General features: G+C 37.2%; 1 protein-coding gene across 2 annotated transcripts in view; it reads left to right on the top strand.

Moving 5' to 3' along the window:
- LRCH2 (leucine rich repeats and calponin homology domain containing 2) overlaps positions 1-25,365 on the top strand; it is a 102,860-nt gene that overhangs the window by 52,733 nt on the left and 24,762 nt on the right. For both annotated transcript variants that reach the window (XM_040999664.1, XM_040999663.1), the window contains exons 8-12: positions 204-315; positions 503-600; positions 697-755; positions 3,181-3,288; positions 11,858-11,923. In XM_040999664.1, the coding sequence (XP_040855598.1) occupies positions 204-315; positions 503-600; positions 697-755; positions 3,181-3,288; positions 11,858-11,923 (443 nt within the window). The remainder of the gene's footprint in view (positions 1-203; positions 316-502; positions 601-696; positions 756-3,180; positions 3,289-11,857; positions 11,924-25,365) is intronic.

Below are 25,365 nucleotides of genomic sequence, written 5' to 3' on the forward strand. Positions count from 1 at the left end.
TGGAATATCACCATTATAATTTTTTATTTCAAATAAAAAACAGCATCTAAATTAAAAAAAAAAGAACAGTAAGTATTAATACTTGGTTTGAAAACAGGAAATGTAAAACAGATCATTTATAATTAATGTCTGAAATTAAATCACCATAATCTTTATCATATGTTTACAATGCCTGGTTTGTACTTTTTGCTCATTTGTTCCAGCCATCAGATGATGATACAATCAGCCTTCACTCTCAAGTCTCAGAATCAAATAGAGAACAGGTATCAAGAAATGATAGTCACACAGTAGGAAGTAAACCCGATTGTCCAAAAGGTAATTTATATGGTGTCTGTAATTTGTATTTTATGTGCATGGTCCTTGTTATAATGAGCTTTGTAGCTTTGGCAGTGTGTTGTCAAATTTACATGGTGAAAACATACTTTTATTCTGAGCACTATATAGTGCCAGAGTATACCATTTTACTATTTATATGTTCTAATAAATGTTAATCTATACTTAGACCAGGAGGTATATGATTTTATTGAGCCCAGCATGGAAGATGTTGCAGTTCTTGAACAAGGAGATGCATGTACCGGAGCATTTACTTCTTTCCTTACGGTAAAGAAACTTTGTAACTGGAACTTAAACCATATTTTGCTTGATGTTATAAAAGTTGACTGTGCAACTTAAAATTACAACTTTCTTTTACATAAGGGAAAAGAAAAATGTTCTGAAAAATCTCAGAAAAACGACGAATTAGGAGATGAAAAAAGGTAAATACCTACAAGTTTTCAAATTGAAATGGTAACAAGTATTTGAACTATTTTTTAGATATTTCTAATTGAAAAAAATGTAATTTTTGCACATTTATCTGTTTGTGAGTCACTCACCTTTTTATATTCCTTAATAAAATTCAAAATTGTAGAATGTATGTGAGATGAGTATAGGATATACATTGTCTTTTCCCATGGAAGCATAATAATCATCTCTCCTATTATTACTGAGGAGGACCATTACTTCACATATTTTACTTCATTTGAGCAATTTTTAACAACCCTTTAAAATAGATAGTATTGATACCCTTTAACTGTCAGGAATCTGAGGTCTGGAGTTTCAGACAATTGAGTCTAACACAGTTTCAATCTGTTAGCCTGGTTATGGCCATTTTAAGGTATTTGCATGTATATTTTATTAAAATAATTTACTCTTACTCGTTTCCATTTTATTCATCTTAATGGTATGATGGAATATGACCTACCACATCTTTTGAGTCTCTCCATTACACTGTTTCCTGTTACCCAGCAAGAAGGAAGGAATATTCACTGAATACTCACCATGTACCGGAACACTGCTGTGTGCTTTTTCATGTGTCCCATTTCAACGCAAAATTTCTGCAAAGTAGCTATTAACTCATGTTCGCAGTTGTGGAAGGTGAAGTTCAGTGACAAGTTGGACAGCTAAAAATCACCTAGCTAGTGCCCACTACTGCTTAGGCTATCAATCTAGTTTTACCTATCCCCAAGCATTTTCTCTAGTTTTGTGTGTTATGCGTCCTCTAAAAGAGTTTATTGGAGCCTTTTTATTTAAAGATTTATTAATTAATTTTGAGAGTTAGAGAGGAAGACAGAGCGAATGAGAAGCAGATCTTCCTCCAGTGCTTCATACCCCAGGTGGCTGCAGTGGTCAGGATTGGGCCAGGCTAAAGCCAGCGGTTTCATTCACATCTCCCATATGGACAACAGAGGCCCACACACTTGGGCCGTCTTCCACTGCTCCTTCTCACTTTCCCAGACCATTAGCAGAGAGCTGGATTGGAAGTAGAACAGGTGGGACCAGAAGTAGGGCTCTTATGGGATGCCTGCTTTGATGGCAGTGGCTTTATCTACTATACCACAACACTTCCCTCCATTGTAAACTTTTTAAGCAGTTACTAATTGAACATCTCTGAAATCATGTAAGGGGTTATATTACTTTGTGTTGTGATGGCTGTATTTCATTCTTATTCTCTCTCATTCATAATGAGGACATTTGTATAAATTTCAGGGTCACAAGAGTATGTAATATATGATAACTATACAAAGACTCATGGTTTTTTTTTTTAATGAAAAGCCTTAGGGATTAAAAAATAATTTGATATGTTAAAACTTCCTTGTTCTTTTTGAATGAAAAAAGAGATGTCTTTTTATTACCAATTTCTTGCGAACTTAAGCCTGTTTTACATTTTCCTTTATCCATGTTGCATAGAGTATGTTAGCAGAAAGTTAAATCAAAAGTAGAGCAGGTTCAGTCTTTGCCTGAAGCCCTGGCATCCCATATGGACACTGGTTCAAGTCCCAGCTGTTACAATCCAGCTCCATTTTAATGGCCTGGGAAAGGCAGCAGAACATACCCAAGTTTTTGGAACCCTGTATCTATTTGTTAGACTCACATGAAGCTTTATAATAGTTTTAGCTTGTACTAACTCTGGCCATTGTAGCCATCTAAGAGCTTGCTCTCTCTCTCTCTCTCTCTCTCTCTCTCTCTGTAACTCTGGCTTTCAAACAAATACATTTTTTAAAGAAACAATGATATGATTTGTATAAATGTTAAAAATCATTAAAATGTTTAAAGAATAAAATTCTGGGGTCCAGTTCTGTAGGCTAGTGGATAAAGTCCTCACCTTGCACACACTGGGATCCCATATGGGTGCTGGTTTGTGTCCAGGCAGACACTCTTCCCATCCAGCTCCCTGCTTGTGGCTTGGGAAAGCAGTAGAGGATGGCCCAAAGCCTTGGGACCCTGCACCCACATGGGAGACTTGGAGGAAGCTCAGCTCCTGGCTTCGGATCGACGCAGCTCCAGCCATTGTGGCCACTTGCTGAGTGCATCCGCAGATGGAAGATCTTCCTCTCTGTCTCTTGTCCTCTCTGCGTATCTGATTTTTCAGTAAAATAAGTAAATCATTAAAAAATGGAATAAAATTCTGATAAAAAATAAGAAAATATGGCTAGAATGCAACATTTTATTTAATATACTTAATGCTTGGAGCCTACATATGTTTTCCTTAATTATTCCTTATTTGTCACTTCAGTGTTTTAGATACAAGAATGAAAGGATTCTAATTTTCACATGATGTTAAAATGGCACATATTTCTATACACTGGCTTCAGTTACAGTCTTTCTTGTATTCTGAGTAACCGTGTTTGTGTCACCTTTCAGACTTGAGAAAGAACAGTTACTTGCAGAGGAAGAGGATGATGATTTAAAGGAAGTAACTGATTTGAGGAAAATAGCCGCTCAGTTATTGAAGCAAGAACAGAAGAACAGGTATTCTTTTCAGTAATGATCATTTTATGATCATTAAAGCCAGTTATTTAAAAATTAATAAATAGAGAATATGAAGTTGTGAATAAGCAGTAGGACCTTCTTAGCATCTATTTCAAGGTACTAACTACTAGGCAAACCTTGGAAATGACAACTAGGGAAATATACAATGGCATATCCAACTACTAAACTATTCCTATGGTCACTATCTTTAATATTACTTTGGTATTTCATTTTATTCCAACATGCTATAATTGATTTCCTTAATGATAAATCATTTTTGCCTACAGTGACATTATTTGTATTATAAGCATTTAATTCTATTTGGTATCTTACTTGTATAGTACACTTTTTTTTCAAAACTAAGATTCCAAAGTACTTACAATGTATAAAATGCCTTTTACTGAGTTAATTATGTAATATTGCTAGAATTAGTGTGTTTACTTGAGGTTCACAGGTTCACTTTGGTCTATTTCATGATCAGCAGTTATTATTCTTTCTGGTTGTTCTTTCTCCAAATGTATGTTTTTCGAAGCTAGGAGGATGTTTTGTGAATGAATATAAAATAAACGTAAGTGTAGCTTTTTAATAATTATTTATTTGAGTGGGAGAGATAACAAAAGAGAGGAAGATTCACCTGCTGGTTCATTTCATATTCTGCAATGGCCAGGACAGGGCTGGGGCCAGATCCAGGAAATGGAAATTCTATCTTGGTCTTCCATGTAGGTGGAACAAACCCAGCTTCTTGAACCATCACCTGTTGCTTCCCAGGGTGCACATTAGCAGGAAGCTAGGTTTAGGAGTGGAGCTGAGCATCAAACCTAAGTACTCCTGTGTGGGATATGAGTGTCCTAAAGGACATCTTAACTGCTAGGCCAAGTGCTTAACCTTCCTTGTGAGCCTATTTTCAATACAGTAAATATTGCGTGTACTACTGAGAGTCAGCTATTATTGCCAATCTCTGTGTACTGAGAATGCTGTTTATGGTTTGGAAATCATAAAGATGTGAGGTGTCTGTTTTCAAGAATTAAGAGAATCCTAATCTATTTAAGACTTTAATAAGTATTTTATCATATTTTATTACATGTATTGAAAATAATAAATATGCATGGATAATATGACCATTTTGGGGGGAGGTTTCAATAAAAATGCTGGAATTTATTTAAATATGACTTAAAATGACACTAAAATTTATGAAACACATATTTGGATTATTTCATGGGCCACATTTTGGGGACAATCTGGATAATGGCTAATAAACCAGGTGGCCACTAAACATCTTTTTGCAGAGCTGCTGCATTTTTAGACTTCAAAAAATAATTCAGTTTGAAATATTCCTTATTCAGAAGTGTTTCAGATTTGAGACTTTTTTGGGTTTTGTAATACTTGTGTAAGTGTTACTGGTAGAGCTTTTGTAATTCAAAATCTGAAATACAAAAGTTTTGGATTTGGGAGCATTTTGGATTTCTGAATTTTGAGTTAGGCTTGCTCAACCTGTACTAGAAAATATCAATAATTGTTTCTTCTATATCACTGCCAGTTAACATTTGTTGTTCTAATTTTTCCTTTGATTGTTTTCTAACGGGCCTTTTTCAACTTGTCCATGCATGAGGCTGTGCATCTTTTTCTTTCTTTCTTTCTTTCTTTCTTTCTTTCTTTCTTTCTTTCTTTCTTTCTTTCTTTCTTTCTTTCTTTCTTTCTTTCTTTCTTTCTTTCTTTTTAAAGATTTATTTTTATTATTTTTTCATTGGAAAGGCGGATATACAGAGAGGAGAGACAGAGAGGAAGATCTTCCGTCCAATGATTCACTCCCCAAGTGAGCACAACAGCCAATGCTATGCCGATCCGAAGCCAGGAGCCTCTTCCGGGTCTCCCACGCGGGTTCAGGGTCCCAAAGCTTTGGGCCGTCCTCGACTGCTTTCCCAGGCCACAGGCAGGGAGCTGGAAGGGAAGCGGGGCTGCCGGGATTAGAACCGGCGCCCATATGGGATCCCGGGCATGCAAGGCGAGGACCTTTAACCACTTGCGCCACCGCGCCGGGCCCTGTGCATCTTTTTCAATCCAATATAATGTACATGTTGATAGTTTCTGTAGTTTAAATTGTTTGATGAAGCAATCAACATCTGCTCTGTGGAGCTTAAAAATAGTTGTTTCAAAATTTCTCCTCTACCTATCAGGTAAAAAAAATTGTGTGAATTATCATAGGAAAAGAATGTTTACTATTTCTTCAGAATACATAGCAATATCTTTCTTGTAGTGTTAAGGATAGTGTTAAGTACATAATTATAGATTTTAACATTATAATATATAGTATTTCTATATTTCTGATTTCTATTCTTTGTTTTGATTTTGTTATCCCTGTGACATAAATTAGTCTTCCTCGCCTACCTACAACATTGACAGAAGAGTTAGCTTTTACAGATTTATTTTGTGATTATTTTGCAATCAGTGAAAATTGGCACCTAACACTGGGCTTTGTACATAGTACTCACTAAATCTGTAATTGATCAACTGATTGTTTAACATTAAATCAACAGATTGAGAGCATTAGGAACAATTGACTTAGCTAAAAATTGTCTCCTTCAATAGCCTGTTGTTCTTCAAGATGTATGCAAAAGTAGTATTTGCCATTCATCCTTTTTGCATGTTGTTGCACATTAATGACTTTTTAGATTAAGATATAGTAACGTTAATATAATAAACCTGGAAATGTATACAATAATCAAGTCCTAAAGAACACTTTTTAAAAAGCAATCTCTAGAGAAGTTACAGCTTTCCTAACCAGCTCTTTTATGGTTGAACTTAAACTGTATTTTATAAATTTTTTTATGCTGAATTTAGTTTTTCCACTAAATGACCTTTTTCATTCTTTTAAAATATATTGCTGTTGCTTTCATTTCTTAGATGTGGTGATTAAATTTTTTTCCATCACAAAAGTTGGATTTGAATGAGACCAGAAAATGTAAGAGCAATCCTGCATAAGAATATATCCTACAGGGAATTTATATTATCTATATCTTCTCTGATTAGAAATTTTCCTTTTTGACAGTATATTATCTATCTCCACTTTATTAATGATGGATCTGAAATGCTGTTTAAATTCCCAGTGTAGGAGTTCTAATATTTAGGTTGAAACACAATCATTATCATTTTTTGCTTGTTTATTGTTAGGCACAGATAAAAAATAATTTCTCTGGATAATACTTATCCGAATATATGAGGAAATGCCACCAAAGACTTCTACTTTAATCCTAGATTATTAAGTGTTCTAAGCTTGCTATTCATTGAAATGAGCAAATGTGTTGTTAGCTGTTAGCTAGAAAAGCTACATATGTATTCAAAGACTAGAGATAATTTGAAAATTTCTTTCATTGATTTCAGTGATTGTTCTCTCAAGATAGTTTTGTCACTTGTTTAGTTCACATTATTTCCAAAAAACAGGTTTAGTTCTTTAAGAAAATGCTTAGATGAAAATATCCTAGAAAATAATAGCACATTTCACAGAATTGATAATCAAAAAAGTGGGAAAACACATCAGAAAATAAACAATCAAGTATATAGCTCATAACACTTCAGAGACTGCAGTCTGATTATTTTGAAAATTGCCCACTCTTTGTCTAGTTGGGATGCATATATTTACCTATATGGACTGATGGGTTGTTCTTGGACTTATAAATTGCATTCATTTTGTTGTAAAAGGCCGGATCTCAGGATTGTTTTTTTAATGACTGAGTAGTATTTCCTGTTGTATGTATACTACATTTTCTTTATCAAGTCATCTGTTGATAGATATTTGGGTTGATTCTCTATCTTAGGTAATATGAGTTGAAGTGCGATAAACATAGATGTATAAATAACTAAAAATCACTGTTTAGTGAAAATATGCCAGTCCTCAAATGACAAATAAAAGAAGTTTCCCCTGATCTGTGTTAAATAATACACAGACTACAAAAAAAATATAATCTATGTGAGTGAGATTGTCATCTTTAAATATAAATTATTGTTTATATTGGTCTATATCCTTGAAGAATTGTAGGCCTTTTTTCCTACTTGCTGTATATTAAAAGTTTTACCAATGGAGTGTTAAGACTGATTGCAAACTGACATGAAATTATGCCATTGTAAAAATGAAAAAGAAAGGAGAAGGGTACATGGGGATTGGGACTGGGGACAGGAGGGAGGGTAGGGTGAGAAGTTTCACTATGCTCCTAAACCTGTATTCTGAAATATGTGAAATTTATTCACATTATATAAATAAAATAAGCTGCTGTGAAAAAGCAAGCAAAATTAATTTTTGTACATCCCCTAGCAATATACTGAATTATTTTTTCTACTTGTGTCTAACTCTGTTGACCTCTGTTGAGGTCCTTTGTAGTTGATGTTTTAACTGTTTTGAAATAGTGGTCAACAAATTCTAGTTGTACCTTCGTTAGATTTGGGAAATTAAAAAAAAGATACAACTATAGTGTTTTAAAAAGCAGTATCTTAATTTTGCCAGATGATTAAATTCTAGAAAATTTCTGTTAAGCTTTGTGCTTATATATGATACAGCTAGAGCAAAACAGAATTATGGAAATAAGCTAATGTTAGTTAAAAATCAAAGAAACAAAATTAGATTTGAAGAAATTTATTTTTTTAGTTTGGAATTATAAGTATTATATATGTTACTCGTTTCATGTGATTTTCATTTATCCATAAGAATATTTTAGTCTGGGACCTATATTGTGTTATGGCTGGTACAGCCAGCCACCACTGGAAATACTGGCATCTTTATGGGCTCCAGTGGAAGTCCCGTTTGCTCTACTTCCCATCCAGTTCGCTGTTGCTGTGCTTGGGAAAGCAGCAGAAGATGGACTACGTGATTGGGCCCCTGTACCCATGTGGGAGTCCCAGATGAAGCACTAGGTTTCTGGCTTCAGCTTGCCTCAGCTCGGGGCCCAGGACTGGAGACCTGGAGAGAACTGGCACAGTTTGGATTCTTTCTGCCTCATTCTCTCTCTCTCTCTCTCTCTCTCTCTCTCTCTCTCTCTCTCTCTCTCTCTCTTTCTCTCACTCTGACTTTCAAATAACTAAATCTTATTATATTTTCAGGTCCAAAAGCTTCATGCTAACCTATACCATGTTTTAGTTATGTAGTTGTTTCAACGCTTGAAATCTGTCCTTCCTTTCTTATCTGCTACCTTCACTAATGTCACCTTTATTATCTGTAAAGCTAATTTCTTATTTCTTTCATGCTTGGGTTTGGTTGATGTACATGAAGTATGAATACAAATGGAGCCCTTGGAGTTCCAGATCATACTGTTACCACTGTTATTGTCGAAAGGTCCACCAGGAAGTGGATCATTTGTGGAAACCTTAAGAACTAAAAGGAATGGGGCTGGTGTTATGGCAAAGTACATAAAGCCATTGCCTGCAATGCTGCGCATGTGTGTCGGTTCATGTCCTGCTGCTCCACTTCTTTTTTTTTTTTCTTTTTTTATTAATTACATTGCATTATGTGACACAGTTTCATAGGCTCTGGGATTCCCCCAACCCCTCCCTCTACCCTCCCCCCATGGTGGATTCCTCCATCTTGTTGCAGTATTACAGATCAAATTCAGTTGAGTCTTTCATTGCAAATGTTGTTGATGTTAAGTTGGGGTTTTTAATTGATCAGGATGATATTCTGCTCCACTTCTGAACCAGCTCTCTGATAATTGTCTGGAAAAATCAATGGAAGATAGTCCAAGTTCTTGAGTGCCTGACACCGACATTGGAGACCTGAAAGAAACTGCTGCCCCTGGGCTTTTGCCTGTCCTAGCCTGGCCATTTTGGGCTTCTGGGGATTGAACCAACCAATGGAAGATCTCTCTGTACAGGGATGCCCCGGTGTGATGGCTTAGTGGCCAAGTTCTCCCTTTGCGAGCTCCTGTATCCCTCTGGAAAAAAAAAAAAAAAAGAATGAAAGGTTTAGGTTATGCAGTTGTGTGGTATATGCTTTAAAATTTTTTTTTAAGATTTGTTTTTTGTTGTTGTTGTTATTGTTGGAAACCCAGATTTATAGAGAAGGAGAGACAGAAAGATCTTCCATCCACTGGTTAACTGCCTAAGTAGCTTCAACGGCTGAAGCTGAGCCATTCCAAAGCTAGGAGGCAGGAGCTTGTTCCAAGTCTCCCACATGAGTGCAGGGTCCCAAGGCTTTGAGCCTTCCTTGACTGCTTTCCCAGGTCAGAAGCAGGGAGCTGGATGGGAAGTTTAACAGTCGGGACATGAACTGGCATCCATTAGGGATTCTGGCTCTATGCAAGGTGAGGATTTAACCACTGAGCCATTGTGCCTGACCCGATTCGTATAGTCTTCTACTTAAAAATAAATACTAGTTGGTAAATAAGGGATATGTGTTAATAATGTTGAATAGATATTTAAATAAAATGTTTATTTTAGATTTTAGCATCAGAGTATAACAAAATACTAGTATGTTTTGCAGAATTTTACCCAAGTGAATTCTCAATTATATAAAATATTTCATAGATAAATAAATCTCACCACCCTACCCCCCACATATGTATACATATATACTTATGTATGTATGTTGCTCAGTATAACCATATACACCAGCCATTACAATGCTAGTGAGTATGGGGTGGAATTGAATCAGTATTTACCTATGAAGAGCATCATTTGTCTCCCCCATCCCCTGTGATATTTCCCTCAGAACTATGCTTACTATTTAACATAAGTACTTTTCAAAAATAACTCTTACAAAATCTGTTTTTGCAAATAATCTTAGATATTTTAATTCTCCGAATTCTTCCAAGTTTTAGGGTTTCTGACAGTTTTAGTATCTGCCCACATAAAGAAAAATAAAGGTATCCTTAATTCCGTTATTATTTGGTTCAAAGTTTAGCAGTTTGCCTATGATAGTTATGCTGTATACTTTATCGTACCTTTCTCCTAGTGAGGTTCTACTAGACCCAAGCTGCTAGGAAACCAGAGTAATCAAAATTATTTTCTTTGTGATAATTTTGGTTCTGTAATTATCCACTTATATTTAGGTCAATCTGTGCTTTCTTAGTCAATAGGTAGCTTCAATTTTAAGTTTGTATATAAATTCTTTTGGTAGTTTTTATATATTTTTATTTGGAAAGCAGATTTTATATAGTGAGGAGAGACAGAGAAACATCTTTCATCTGCTGGTTCACTCTCCAAATGGCCCTGATGGCTGGAGCTGAACTGATCTGAAAGCAAGAGCCATGAAGCTTTTCTGTTTCTCTTATGTGGCTGCATGGGTCCAAAGACTTGGGCCATCCTCTGCTGCCTTCCTAGGTCACAAGCAAGGGGCTGGATGGGAAGTCAAACAGCCAGGACTTGAACTAGCATTGGTCTGGGATGCTGGTGCTGCAGGTGGAGGATTAGCCTGTTATGCCACCATACTTATCTACTTTTGACAGATTTAACTTTAAATAGAAAATTTTACTTTAAATAGAAGTCAGGTATTTTGCTCCTTTTTACACAAGCCATTAAATTAAAAACATTATTTATTTGAGAGTCAGATTTAGAGCAAGGAAATGATGGAAAAAGAGAATTGTTCCATCCATGATTTCACTTCTCACATGCCCGTAAAGGTCAGAGCTGCGTCACCCTGACCAGGAGTCTCATCTGGGTCTCCCCAGGTGCCAGGGCCCAAGCACTTGTACCGTCATCTGCTGCTTTTCTCATGCTATACCACTGGCCCCACAAACCTTTAAAAGTTAGGTTGAGGGCCTGGCAGCGTGGCCTAGTGGCTAAAGTCCTCTCCTTGAACACACCCGGGATCCCATATGGGCACCGGTTCTAATCCTGGTGGCCCTGCTTCTCATCCAGCTCCCTGCTTGTGGCCTGGGAAAGCAATCGAGGACGGCCCAAACCCTTGGGACCCTGTACCCACGTGGGAGACCTGGAAGAAGTTCCTGGATCCTGGCTTTGGATCCGCATAGCATCAGCCGTTGCGCTCACTTGGGGAGTGAATCATCAGATGGAAGATCTTTCTTTCCGTCTCTCCTCCTCTCTGTATATCTGACTTTCCAATAAATAAATAAATCTTTAAAAAAATAAATAAAAGTTAGGTTGAATTTACATATGTAGTAATCCTATAAAATTATAGACATTCAGTTCTTTTACTGTTTTATAATTTTTCAGTTTTCCTTGAATACACATTAATTTATCCAGTGAAAGTTCAGGAAACTTCTATAATTAAAGTTTATTATTTGACTTTTTCAAAATCATTATGTATTGTGGCACCATCACCATTTGCTATTCACGGAAAATCAAATCAATCAAGATGTTACCTAAGCAGTCTTCATATTTTTTTTTGTTTTCTCTCTCAGCCAATATTTAAATATGCAAAGAAAATAGTAGCATATGCTTAAGATACATCGATGCCTTCAAAAAAAGACATATGAAAGAAAGTATGCAGAAAGTCTGGTTTAATGCATTTTTTATACACAGTGTGCTTATGAGTATCTAAATGCAATTTATTTTGGAGGCATTTTAATAATCATGCATATAATAATCTCTTATAGGCTTTTGGATTAATATACTGATTTACTTCTAGGAATCTTAATCATGCAACTTCTGTCATGAGAAACAAGCTGAAACAAAGTGTGGAATGTGAAAAAAGGTATAAATGTATCTTCTTGGTACTTTAATTTTTATAATGAGATACAATCTTGTTACAGTGTTGTTTCCATAAATAGGCTTTAACTGTATAAAATATATTGAACAATGATATCAATAATTAACTTCAAGAGGAAATGTGTTATAGCATGAATTAAGTTTATTTCTGTGAAGTGTTTCATAGTACAGTGCAATGACTAGTTGCTAGTAGTGCATTCTGTATGATAGCAAGAAGTAGAAGATCTGCTATCTTGCAAACACAAAGAAAAGCTAAGGAAATGGAGAGACTTGTTGCTTTGGTTAATTGACCTATATACTGTATGTGTTGAAATATTATACGCTATCCTGTAAAGATGCAAACATATTGCATTTAATTTTATTTTCATTGCTTTTTTAAGTCTTAAGAGTTAAAGACAGACCTAGCCAGAGAGATATCTTCAAACCATTGGGCTAGTCCCCAAATAACTTCAACAGTTAGAATTGGCCAGGCCAATGCCAGAAACCATGAATTCAATAATTTGAAAAGTTTATTTTGATATACAAAATCAAAAGTACATATTTGTTATGGTTTGCTTATATCTTTCTCTTGATGATAGAGCTGTTCAATCAGTAGTTATTGTGTTTTTGCTACTTCCAGGATTTAAGTGGGGTTTTTTTTGTTGATTTATACTTATTTTTTGTTATTTCGTATTTATTGATTTCAGTCTCGTATTATTAAATTTTTCTATATGAGTATATGCTATAAGTCTGCATATTAGAATTTCAAAGAACAATGAAATCATGACAGTTTGTAATTTTTACTTTTATGGTTTGAAAATTTGGATATGATTTGGAGTCGCTTACAAAGGAGTGGGAGTGGAAATCAGACGTAATCTCAAGAGGAAATTAGGGTTTATTGAGTGTTTGTTACATGTGTACTACCATTGACTTTTAAAAAAAGATTTATTTATTATTTATTTTTATTACAAAGTCAGATATACAGAGAGGAGGAGAGATAGAGAGGAAGACCTTCCATCCGATGATTCACTCCCCAAGTGAGTGCAATAGCCGGTGCTGTGCCGATCCGAAGCTGGCAACCAGGATCTTCCTCCTGGTGTCCCATGTGGGTGTAGGGTCCTGAAACCTTGGGCCGTCCTCAACTGCCTTCCCAGGCCACAAGCAGGGAGCTGGATGGGAAGCAGGGCTACCGGGATTAGAACTGTTGCCCATATGGGATCCTGGTGTGTTCAAGGCAAGGACTTTAGCTGCTAGACCACGCAGCCAGGCCCATACTATCATTGATTTTTAAAAATGTACTCTCGTTGAATTCTCTCGGGAACTTTTTGAAGTTGTTCCAATGTTGTTAACGGCACTTTACAGATGATAAAACAGGCTTAGCAATGATCAAAAGTTGGGGCTGGCATTATGGTGTGGTGGGTTGGATATATGGACACCAATTCATGTCCAGGCTGCCTCACTTCTGATCTTGCTCCCTGCTTGTGCACCTGGCATTGTAGCAGAAAATAGCCCAGCTACCCATATGGGCGACCTGGATGAATCCAGTGTGGCCTGGCTTAAGACTATCTATTCTGGTCATTTGGGAAGCAAACTGGTGGTGGAAGATTTCTCTCTCTCTCCCTGTATATATTTGTAACTCTGTCTTTCAGTTAAACAGACAAACAAATAAAATCTTATAGGAATTATCAAAAGTTGCTCAAGATTACTGTGATAGAAGGTTGTATAGTCAGGATTGAGAGTCTGATTTCAGAACCCCAAGTGGTAACATAGTAACAGGAATACTTTGTTTCCTCCAGAGCCATACACCCCTGTGATAGCTTTTCTAGATATCCAATAGTTTAAATTGAATTTATTATTCTCAAGCTTAGTTGTTCTCTTATATGGTCTGTTTGAGTGTATGTGCCACCATTTATGTTGTTACCCAAGTCAATATATTTAGAAGTATTGAAAGCTTTTCTTTCAAGCACCTTTATCAATCCAGTCAATTACAAAAAATTATAACATCTTGAATTATTTTCATCTATCCTGATTACTACTTCTGTCACAATTGTGTGGATTGAGGTCCTTTTTCATTTTTATAAATTTGATTTTATTTTTGGTATTGTTTACATAGTTGATAAGAATGTAGACACGTGAGGACCACTGATTAGGGTGACAAGGGTTGAAGCGTAGAGCATAGTGGGCGGGACAAATGCTTCCAATTTTCCTTTACTCCAGTATGAGGAGGGTTAGGGAAGGAGGATAACGGAGGGAGCTGCTCCCAGCTGCCAAACTACATCAGCACCCTGCGGGGATGTCCATTTGATGTCTTCTTAGAAATCCAGTTTTGGAGAAGAATGTTTCAAGGGTATTGCTTGAGTTGTCTTGAGAATTCTGAGATGCTGTTGGTTTCATTGCTCCAAGGTTGAGAAAATACTTCCAAGGTCCATTGCTTGACAGTCCACTCACCCGGACACGCTGCCAAAACTTGTCCAGGAATGTTGTCCAAGCTGTTCTACTCTCCATCTTCTTATATGGCACTAGACACCCTCTGCAGGCCTAAATGGGCTGGCCATCATGTCCACCCTATACACCTGGGCATGATGTTCACTATATAGGCATCAGCAATCAAGGGGGCCCAGTCACAATACATGCATTCCAAGGTTGGACCACAAATCCTATGATTTTCCCCGTGGCCTGGGTTTTAGTTCAGTGGTCCAGTTAGAGAGTCCTGTAAGAAACTTTACCTGGCGTGGCCCCAGACCTGAATTGCAAATGCCGGCCAGTAGAGGATCTGGTTCAGTCCATCACCTGTATCAGTCTGCACACATTGGTAATTGTAGTTGCCTGGTCAGTTTCATCTCTAGCCTCCTGTCCCTTGCAAACCTACGGGCGCTGTATCCAGCCCAATCCAGCATGCCACAGATATGGCCCTCACACACACCAGTGGGAACTGCAGCCTATTTTGGGGAGACCCCAAAGAACTCCCCACCAGGCCTGCCCCTAGCCCTGATTCTTGCACATACCAGTATGTACAACAGACTAATTCAGCCCTATTGCATCCAAATCAGGCTCTCCTGTACACCAATATGTGTTGCAGCTTAGCTCAGCCCACCCACTCCATGAACCAGTCCACACATATCCCAACAGATGTTGCCACCTAGTCCAGCCTGTCTCCTCCCAGGTACTGGCTCTTATGCACTTTAGCAAGAGCTGCAACACAGCAGAGGAATGCACACAGTTTCCCTACTAGACCAGAACCCACTAGAAAATGTTAAGGTGAGACAGGGAATGCCAGACTGGGCTGTAGCATCCACCAGCACATGCAAGCTTCCAGGTCAGGATCAAACCTGGTAGAGGGCCGCAGGGGCTCTCTTGCTGGGCCACTGCTCCTGCTGGTGACTGTGAGAGCTGGGACTGGATGTGGACTGACCTGGGCAGGGCTTATAACAACTGTTGACCTACATGGGAGCTGGGTTTGGGGGAGGAGGGGTTAGGCCAGGCCATTGCATCTGTTGGTGTATATAAGGGCCAGAACATGTGCTGACTGGCTGGGCTTGCTGTAGGTAGGGCTCTATCTCTATTATTGCAGACATACCTCCTTAGTTCAATTTTGTCTAGCTTTAAATCTGTCTTCTGAACCATAGAATATTGATAGCTCTAAAACATGTCATTTATGTTACAACACAATGTAAATATCACCTATTATTTGTTCAATAATTATTGACTGGCATAATGGCAGAGAGATGAGGAGAAAGATGTTAATCTGGTAGTTCATTCCCTGAGGCCTGCAACACCTGGGCCTGGTTGATCCCAAAGCTAGAAGCCAAGAACTCATTTCCAGGTCTCTCCTGGATGGCCAGGAACCCATTTCCGGTGGTATACCCTGATGCTTTCTAGGGTGTGCAGTATCAGGAAACTGAAATCAGGAAATGTAGCTGAGACTGAATACCAGGCAGTATCAAATGGGATGTGGGCATCTGAAGTCCCAACAGCTGAGCCAAATATGCAGTCCTACATATTTCCTTAGTTTCTGCTATTACCGTCTCCCTCAGGTTATTTCACTGATACATTAACTTTTTAGGTTCCTGACATTCTCTTGAGAAAGCCTCAATTGTCCAAACCTCCAATTGTGAAATACAATCCAGACCCCCTTAAAACTATTACTTCTTCATTTCTAGTTTCCCAGTAATCCAATTCTTTATTGGGAAACAAAACAAAAAATATTTCAGTATTTCCTCGTTATGAAAGAAATGTAGGGCCCAGCACCATGGCTTGTGTTGGAATCCTCGCCTTGCATATGCTGGGATCCCATATGGGTACCGGTTCATGTTCCACCCAGCTCCCTGCTTGTGGCCTGGGAAAGCAGTTGAGAACAGCCCAAAGCCTCGGGACCCTGCACTCATGTGGAAAACCCAGAAAAATCTCCTGAATCCTGGCTTTGGTTTGGCTCAGCTCAGGTGATTGCGGCCACTTGGGGTGTGAACCAGGGATGGAAGATCTTTCTGTGTCTCCCTGTCTCTGTAAATCTGACTTTACAATAAAAATAAACGAATCTTCCAAAAAGGAGTAGTACAGCTTTTTTGATGAAAAATTGGAAAATTAAGAATACACAGAAAAAGTGAACAATTATCACCTATTTTCCTGTTCATCAACAATGTCAGGTCACTTTATTTTGCTATTTTTCTGACATTTTTTCTGTTTGCACATCAACATTTGTATCTGAAATATGCATACATAGAACATGTATATGCAATGCAGAATTGTATACCTTGTTCCATATATATCATTGCCACTTCAGTGTATATTAGGAGTGTAAAACTTTACTTTCTAAAGGTAGATTCTTTTTCCCTGTTGTACTCATTAACCTGTCCCTCCTGCGTATTTACCCATTTCCGAATGTCAAGAGTACCCTTCTAGTTGATGAGCTCAGAACTCTCAAGAGTCATTTTTATCATGCAAGTTTGCTGTTAACATCTCATATCTAATCCATTAAATCATGTTGGCTGTGACTTAAGTTTATTTCTGGAAATTCATCGATGTCTTAACAGCTATTCTTTTACCACGCTTGTACTAGCCATCTCATAGCTGAATTATTACTACAACCTCCTAGTAGGTCTCCTTTCTGCCCTATTTGTCCATTTGTCTGTCTTACCCAGAGCCTTGGACTGACATTTTGAAAATGCAAGTCAAATCATGTTATTTGTTTTCAGAATTCTCTGCTGATTTGTGCATTTCATGCAGAATAAAAACGAGATGTCTTTCATTATAAGTTCCTTCATTATTTGGTTACTCTTGGCTTTTTTGCTTCTGTCTTCTTGGTGAATTCTGTTTCAGTTCTTCCTTCCCTGTTGAATGTCATCACTTTAAGATATTTTCCTTTCCCTCTAAGGCTTGAGAGTCTGCTTGGAATGATCTGCCTCTCCTCCGCCCCTTTGCTTTCTTTTCTAATGTTGCATTAGCAAAATGTTCTTTTATCATATAAAAGAGCATGCCTCTTCCACTTCTCTATCCCTGCTTCCCATACTCTGCTTTATTTTTCTACATAAAATGTAATGGATCAGACATTCTGAATATGTACTGTTTTATTTCTTTATTGTTTCTTATTTGTTATCAGCACCCTGATACCATGAAAATTTTATTAGATTAGGGACTCTGTTTTGTTTTCTTTCGTATCCTGACACTTAGCCTGATGCATGAGATACACATTTGCACTTCAATAAATGTTGGTTGAATTAATTTGGGAGCCTAGGTGGAAATGTTGAATGCCAGAAAGTGATATGTGTTGAGTAATACAACACAGATTAAGACACACTCATAGCACTTAGGAAGTTAATAGTGTTGTCCTAATATAATGCCATTTTACTATGAAGCCAATATCACCTTAATAACAAAACCAAATAGAAATAACAGAAAAAGAGAACTACAGAGCGATATTGCTGATGAACATACATGCACAGATCCTCAACACAATACAGCAGGATCCAACAGTATACCAGGCAGATCATTCATCCAGACCAGGTGGGATTTATTCCTAGCATGCCGGGATAGTTTAACAGTCACAAATTAATAAATGTTATTCACTACATCAACAAATTTAAAATAAAAACCTTATTATCCTCTCAATAGATGCAGAGAAGGCAGTTGATACAATCCAACACTACTTCTGGCTGAAAACCTTAAACAAGATAGGTATAGGATGAACATTTTATAGCACAGTCAAAGCAATATATGAAAAACTCAATGCTAGCATCACACTAAATTGAGAAAAAGTGGAAACTTTTCTACTAAGAACTGCAACTAGACAAAGGATGTCCATGTTCTTTTTCTATATAAGATACATTTTTACTTTTATTTGGAAGTCAGATATACAAATATACAGAGAGGAGATCTTCCATCTGCTGATTCACTCCCCAAGTGGCTGCAGCATCCAAAGCCAAGCCAATCCTAAACCAGGAGCCACGAGCTAATTCTGGGTCTTCCATGTGGGTGCAGAGTCCCAAGGCTTTGGACCATCCTCAACTGCTTTCCTCAGGCCACAAGCAGGGGAGCTGAATGGGAAGCGAGGCTGCCAGGGCATGAACTGGCACCCATGTGGGATTCCTACACATGTAAGGTGAGGACCTTAGTTGCTAGGCTACCATGCCGGGCCTAAGGATGTCCACTTTCACCACTACTATTCAATATAGTATTGGAAGTCCTTGCCTGAGCTATTAGGTAAGAAAAACAAATTGAAGGAATTCAAATTAGAACTGAGGTTTTAAGGTTATCCCTGTTTGCAGCAGATGACATGATTTTCTACATAGGAGAGCCAAAAGACTCAATTAAGAGACTATTGGAACTCGTAAGAGAATTTGGCAGTATAGCAGTATACAAAAACAAAAACATAGATTGATGGCACTAGTATACACAAATTACTCCATGGCTGAGAAGGAACTTTTAAGCACAACGCCCTTTAAAATAGCAGAGAGGAATATTAAATACCTTGGAATTACTCTAACCAAAGATGGGGAAGACCTCTATAATGAAAATTTCAACACATTAAAAAAAGAGAGATAAATGTAAGAAGTCATTGATAAATGAAGAAACTTACCGTGTTCATAAATTGCAGTATCAACATAACCAAAATGTTCCTACTACCAAAAATAATATACAGATTCAGTGCAATTCAAATCAAAATCCCAGCATTTTTCTCAGATTTAAAAGAAAAATGTTACAACATTTCATCTGGAAACACAACAGACCATGAATAGCTAGCTATCCTGAAGTATATAAATCAATCAGGAGGAATCAAAATTCCAGACTTCAAGACATACTGCAGGGCAGTGGTCAATGAAAGAGTCTGGGACTGGTACAGAAACAGAGAAGAATATTGATGGAACAGAGTAGAAAGGCCAGAATTTAGCCCACACATGTATAGCTATCTAATCTTTGAAAGAGAACTGAAAATGATTCAGGGAAAATGATTGGTCTCTTCAACATATTCTATTGGAACAACTGGATAGCAGTCTTTTTTTTTTTTTTTTTTTTAAAGATTTATTTTTATTATTTTTTTTTATTGGAAAGGCGGATATACAGAGAGGAGAGACAGAGAGGAAGATCTTCCGTCCGATGATTCACTCCCCAAGTGAGCCGCAACGGGCCGATACTATGCCGATCCGAAGCCAGGAGCCTCTTCTGGGTCTCCCACGCGGGTGCAGGTTCCCAAAGCTTTGGGCCGTCCTCGACTGCTTTCCCAGGCCACAGGCAGGGAGCTGGAAGGGAAGCGGGGCTGCCGGGATTAGAACCGGCGCCCATATGGGATCCCGGGCGTGCAAGGCGAGGACTTAGCCACTTGCGCCACCGTGCCGGGCCCGGATAGCAGTCTTCAGAGGTAAGAGTCAAGACTCTCACCTGTCACCTTACACAAAAATCAGCTCTAAATGGGTATAGAACCGAAACTTGCACCCAGAAAACCTCAAAGTATTAGAGGAAAACATAGGAAGCACTCTACAATGTATAGGCATTGGTAAAGACTGCTTGGAAAATTCACCAAAAGCATGGGTAGTCAAATCCAATATAAACAAATGGGACTACATCAAAATAAAAAGCGTATGTATATATAGGAAAGTAAATCATCAATGAAATGAAGAAGTAACAAACGGAATGGGAGAAAATCTTTGTACACTGCACCATCAATAAGAGACTAATATTGAGGATATACAAAGAGCTTTATAAACTCAATGACAGCAAGACAAAAAACCATGTGAAGAAATGAGTGAAGGAAAAGAACAGACAATTTTCAAGAGAATGGCTATTTTCAAAAAAATTTTAAATATAAAATATAAACATAAAAAATATAAATTTTCAAAAAAATTCAAATGGCTAATAGACCTCTGAAAAAAATGCTCAGGTTCTCTAGTTGTCAGGAACATATAAGTAAAATCCATATGGAGTTTCACCTAATTCCAGTGAGAATGGCCTACATTCAGAACTTTACTAACACCACTTGCTGGAATTGTTGGGGATAGAAAAGTACCTGCCTTCCCTGTTGGCATGTAGGAATGCCAGGCTATGGAATGTAGGCTAGTATAACCACTGTGGAAATCAGTATGGAGAGTGTTAAGAGGACTGAAAATTGATCTACTGAATGACTCAGCCATCCCACTTCTGGGAATATATCTAAAGGAAACCAAATCTGTATATGAGGAACTGACTTTTTTTTAAAATTAAAGATGTACAATTCACAATAGTGAAGACATGGAAATATCCCAGTTGCCCATCAAAGGAGGAGTGAATAAGAAGTTGTGGTACATCTACTTCATGGAATACTACTCAACTGTAAAAAAAAGAATGAAATTCAACCATTTGCAACCAAATGGTTACAACTAGAGACCATTATGCACAATGAAATAAATCAATATCCAAAGGACAAATATCATATGTTCTCTCTAATATAAGGAAACTTTCATGCAAAATACAAGACCAATAGCCCTTTCAATACTGCTTGTGCTACGTCTCGGGGGGGGTTGATATTCTTGTTTTTATTTTATTCATTCAGAAAAGTTTTTTCTTATTAATTTCCTCTGTGACTGTTAGGTCACATTGTAGCATTGCTTGTTTCAAAAGTTTTTAAATTTTCTTTTTCATTTTTTCAGTGACAGATTGATCATCCAGTAGCATGTTATTTAATTTCATGCTGTTGTTAATTTTCTATTTTTTCTTTCTGTTGATTTTGTTTCATGGCTTTTCATTTAGGTGATATGTAATAACTATGTAATAGAATGTATCACATCCTGATTTGAAGATACAATGCAGCATGTACCACTACTTCCAAATAAAAAAATGGACTTCCAATGAAGCTTAATATATCCAGACAATAGGGTGGTGGACTCTCTATACCTATGTCTATAGCTACAATGTCAAGATACAGTTAAATAGCAGAATGATGGACTTATGACTGCTTATGAAAGACTAGCCTATCTTAGTGATATCAGGGAAATCAGTGGTGGGGGGAGTGCTTTTGGGGAAGAGGTCAAGGAAATCCCAGAGCCTATGGAATTGTACTATAAAATAATAAAATAAATTAAAAATAATTTCTGTATTTTGAAACAGGGATTTTGTGTGTTGGTCCATACTAACAGGTGTTTCAGTAGCACTGTGTAACATAAAGACTCGTAGAAGGATATGGAAAAGTTTTGGCTTGTTATGTGGTAGATTAGTAGTCCATCTTTCTGAAATTCCCAGACAGCTTTATATAAGATATGTAACCACTTCTAGCCATTAGCATGAATGCTGGGTCATCATCACATATGTACAATAAAGTTATAGTAAACTATCGAGAAGTTGTTTGGCAAGACAGTGGGATATACTTAAGAGTATTTTCCTTTAGCACCTGTTAGCTGTAAAGATCTGGAAAATTCTAAATCAGTCCTAGTTTCCAGCTTATGCTTAGTAACTGTTAACTTGCTGATTATTTCATTCTATTTACTCTTCTGATGAGGTGTAGGCTCATTAACATAGTGATTATGAGTCAAGATTCTTAGAACAGAACTGTCTGAATTTGGGTCCTGGATCTATCGAGTAGGGAAGGTTTTCAACTGCTTCTGAGCCATATTTACCCCATTTACTTTTAAAAATACTATTATTATTTTCCATGATAGAGTTTGTAGGTATAAGGATTTCCCCCTTTCCTTCCCCTTTTCCCCTCCTCACTGTCTTCTCCCACCATTTTCTCTCATATTATTATGTAGTGTAGTGCTTTAGAACAGTTATAAATGTAGCATTCTACTGTTTATGTGCATCATGGAGTAACAGATATAGATAAAGAGAGAAAATATAGTTTCAAAGTACTGAAGTATATTTAGCTGTGTCAGTGAGAATCTTCCTTTTTTTCAGCAGTACAGATGCATACTACAAAGTGTCTTCACTTCCTGGTATTCTAGCCTACATTATAGATTTCCTCTAGGTATCTACTGAACTTGTATTTTGTATGAAGGTTGCCTTATATCAGGGAGAACATATGACATCTTTTCTTTTGGATTTTTTTTTATTTTGCTGAACACAATCATTTTTAGTTGAGAACATTTGGTTGCAAATGGTAGAATTCCATTCTTCTTACTGGCTGTGTAGTATTTCATGCAGTAGATACACCACAGTTTTTTTATCCATTCCTCTTGATGGGAATCTGGATTGTTTTGATGTCTTCACTATTGTGGATTGTGCTGCTATAAATGTAGGGTTGCATGATGCTTTCTCATTTGCACATTTCATTTCATTTGGATATATTCCCAGGAGTGGAATAACTATCTTTACCCCACTAGTAAAACCAAAACTTAATATTATGTGCCTTATGGTTACTCTGAAAATTAAATAGATTAATATAGATTAATTGTTTAGAGCAATGATAAGCACATACAACTTAGTTCCTATGTATTGTTCATTTTTGAGCTAGTTTTAATTTAGTTAGAATCTAACTTTGTTTATCCTGTGTCTTGCATCTGATATCAAGCCCTTTCCATTTTTCATCTCCATTTTTGTCAAAATGGGAAATAGCTTTGTTGGTTTCTAAGTATATTTGTAAGGGATTTCTTTATTTTAAATAAATAAGTAAATATAAATATGTATTATATAATAAATATACATATATGTATGTATATAATGAGAGAGAGAAAGAGATCTTCCTTCCATTGATTAACTCCTCAAGTGTTCTCAATAAACAAGACTAGACCAGGTCAAATCCATAAGTCAAGAACTCTACCTGAGTCTCCCATATGGGTGGCATGAGCCCAAGCTCTTGGGCTAAACTCTGCTGCCCTCCCAGATTCATTAGCAGTGAGTTGTATCAAAAGCAGATCAGCCAGTACTTGAAATGGTACTCACATGTGATGTTGACAAAGAGGTTGTGGCTTAACATTCTGTATACAATGCAGGCCCCTGTGGATATTATTAAAATATCAATTGGTCTGATTTTTCTAATCTAAGGAAAACAGCTCATTTCAAATTTTTATTGGTTAAATTGTTCTAAAAATTAAAATTGTGTAAAAAGTAAAATTTCACTGCTTCTGTTTTTATATCTGCTTTGTGACTTGTTTCTAGCTTTAGTTTCAGAAGTACTTTGTGTGAATGGTTTATATTTAATTGTTACAGTCCAAAATATGATATATTATTGTAAAAGTTGAGTGAGGAGTTGAAGAAATATGTATTCTGTCACTTTTGCTTATGGTGTTGTATAAATGTTAACAATGTTGAATTGATTGGTGATGGTAATTAAATCTTCTATACTGTGCCTATTTTCTGTTCTTTGTTCTATCAGTTAATAAGGAAGGTTATTGCAATCTCCTGTGCAAATTATGGATTTGTTTTCCTCCTTATAGTCCTATCATATTCCTTTATATATTCTGAAGTTTTGTCATTTTATATCTATAAAGAAGTATATATATATATATATATATATATATATAGTCAGTTCCTTTTCTGTATTTCTGATTGTTTGGACATTTTCACAGGTTATGTCTTCCAGCAATGAAATTCTTTCTTCTGCCTCATTCTGTTATTGGGACTTTTCATTGTACTTTTAATTTGCTCTGTTATTCCTCTCTAATATATCAGATTGATTTAGTTTTAATGCTGCTATTTCCTGTGTTAACATATTCCTTAGTATTCCTTGAACTCCTGTTTTTGGTTTTCACTGTTTTTAAGAGTTTTACAATGATTTTTTTATGAGAATTATTTATCCAGTAGTTTCTCCATTTCTTCATCATCTAATTCTGGGAATGAAATAGTCTTTTCATTCTTTGTGAGGGAGGTGTTGGTAACCTCATTTATGGTGCCTGTGCCTCTTTTCTTGCTGTTGGCCATTGCAATGTGGATTAGTGGATTCTTCTCCTTGGGCTGATTTTTATCTTTAAGTTATGCCATCCCCTGGTCTGCAGATGGGCTTTACTGGTCCTATTCTGTGTTGGTTCACCATTTGTGGCACTTGTGCCGCTTCCTTCAGTGAACTTAAGTCTTGGGTTCCCATGCTGCACTCCTGCTGTGAACTTCATATCATGGTGTCACCATTGTCTGCTCAGCCTTTCTTGGTGTACATGTTTCTTGTGATGCTCTGGGTTGGAGATACACCAACTGTGCAAACTGTGTGGATCATAGTACTGTCAGTGGTGCCCTAGTCCCTGGTGGTGTTCTGCTCTGTACTTCATCTCCGTAGTACATTGGATTTTTTATTCTTCTTGCCAGAATCTGCCAGCAGCTAGGTCGGTGATAACCTGGACCTGTTTTGGACAGATTCTGCAAGATGCCAAGTTGATATTATTTTCCTGGTAATACCAGAATAATGTGTTTGTGGTATAAGCTTGCACAGAGGACACTTGGAGAGCCAGATATAGTTTCTCTCCAGAGGTTAGCACATGTGCAGCTTGCCCTGAACAGCACCCCCGCTCCTATGCATATCTGCAAAGCCTCCAATGTGAAGTTTCTCCTAGTGATTGGATTTAAAAAATCAGCAGGACCCACAGATGTATGGATTGATTCACCTCCTACATCTCCAGAAGTCTCCCCTTCCCACCTGTCTATTGATGGACCTCCAATCGTCATTGGGAGTGGACTGGGCATGCGGAGCGAAACCTCTGCTTCATCAGCCAATTTTGGCTGATGAGTGGAGGGCTCAGCGCGCCACTCCCCACCCCCACCCCCCGGCTGCTTTTTAAGCAGCTGGTACCATCCAATCACCACTGGGGTATCTATTCACTGAAGCACCTCTTTACTATCTCTACTGCTTTGCATATTCATGGATCCCCAGGTGTCTTTCTTGCACACTCTTATTACCTGGGATTTTTCTCTCTTTGCGTCTCTTGTAATTATCCTTCTCCATGCTTTTTAATGTGTCCTCAACCTATTCCAGCACCTTAATTCTCCTCCTCTTAGTAGTCTTTTTATTCATGAATACAGTTAAATTACTTGGGAAAAACATGATTTAAAAAAAAATTAAAG

Source organism: Ochotona curzoniae, unplaced genomic scaffold (assembly GCF_017591425.1).
Source record: "Ochotona curzoniae isolate NIBS_2020 unplaced genomic scaffold, NIBS_Ocur_1.0 scaffold_1852, whole genome shotgun sequence".
Lineage (NCBI taxonomy): Eukaryota > Metazoa > Chordata > Mammalia > Lagomorpha > Ochotonidae > Ochotona > Ochotona curzoniae.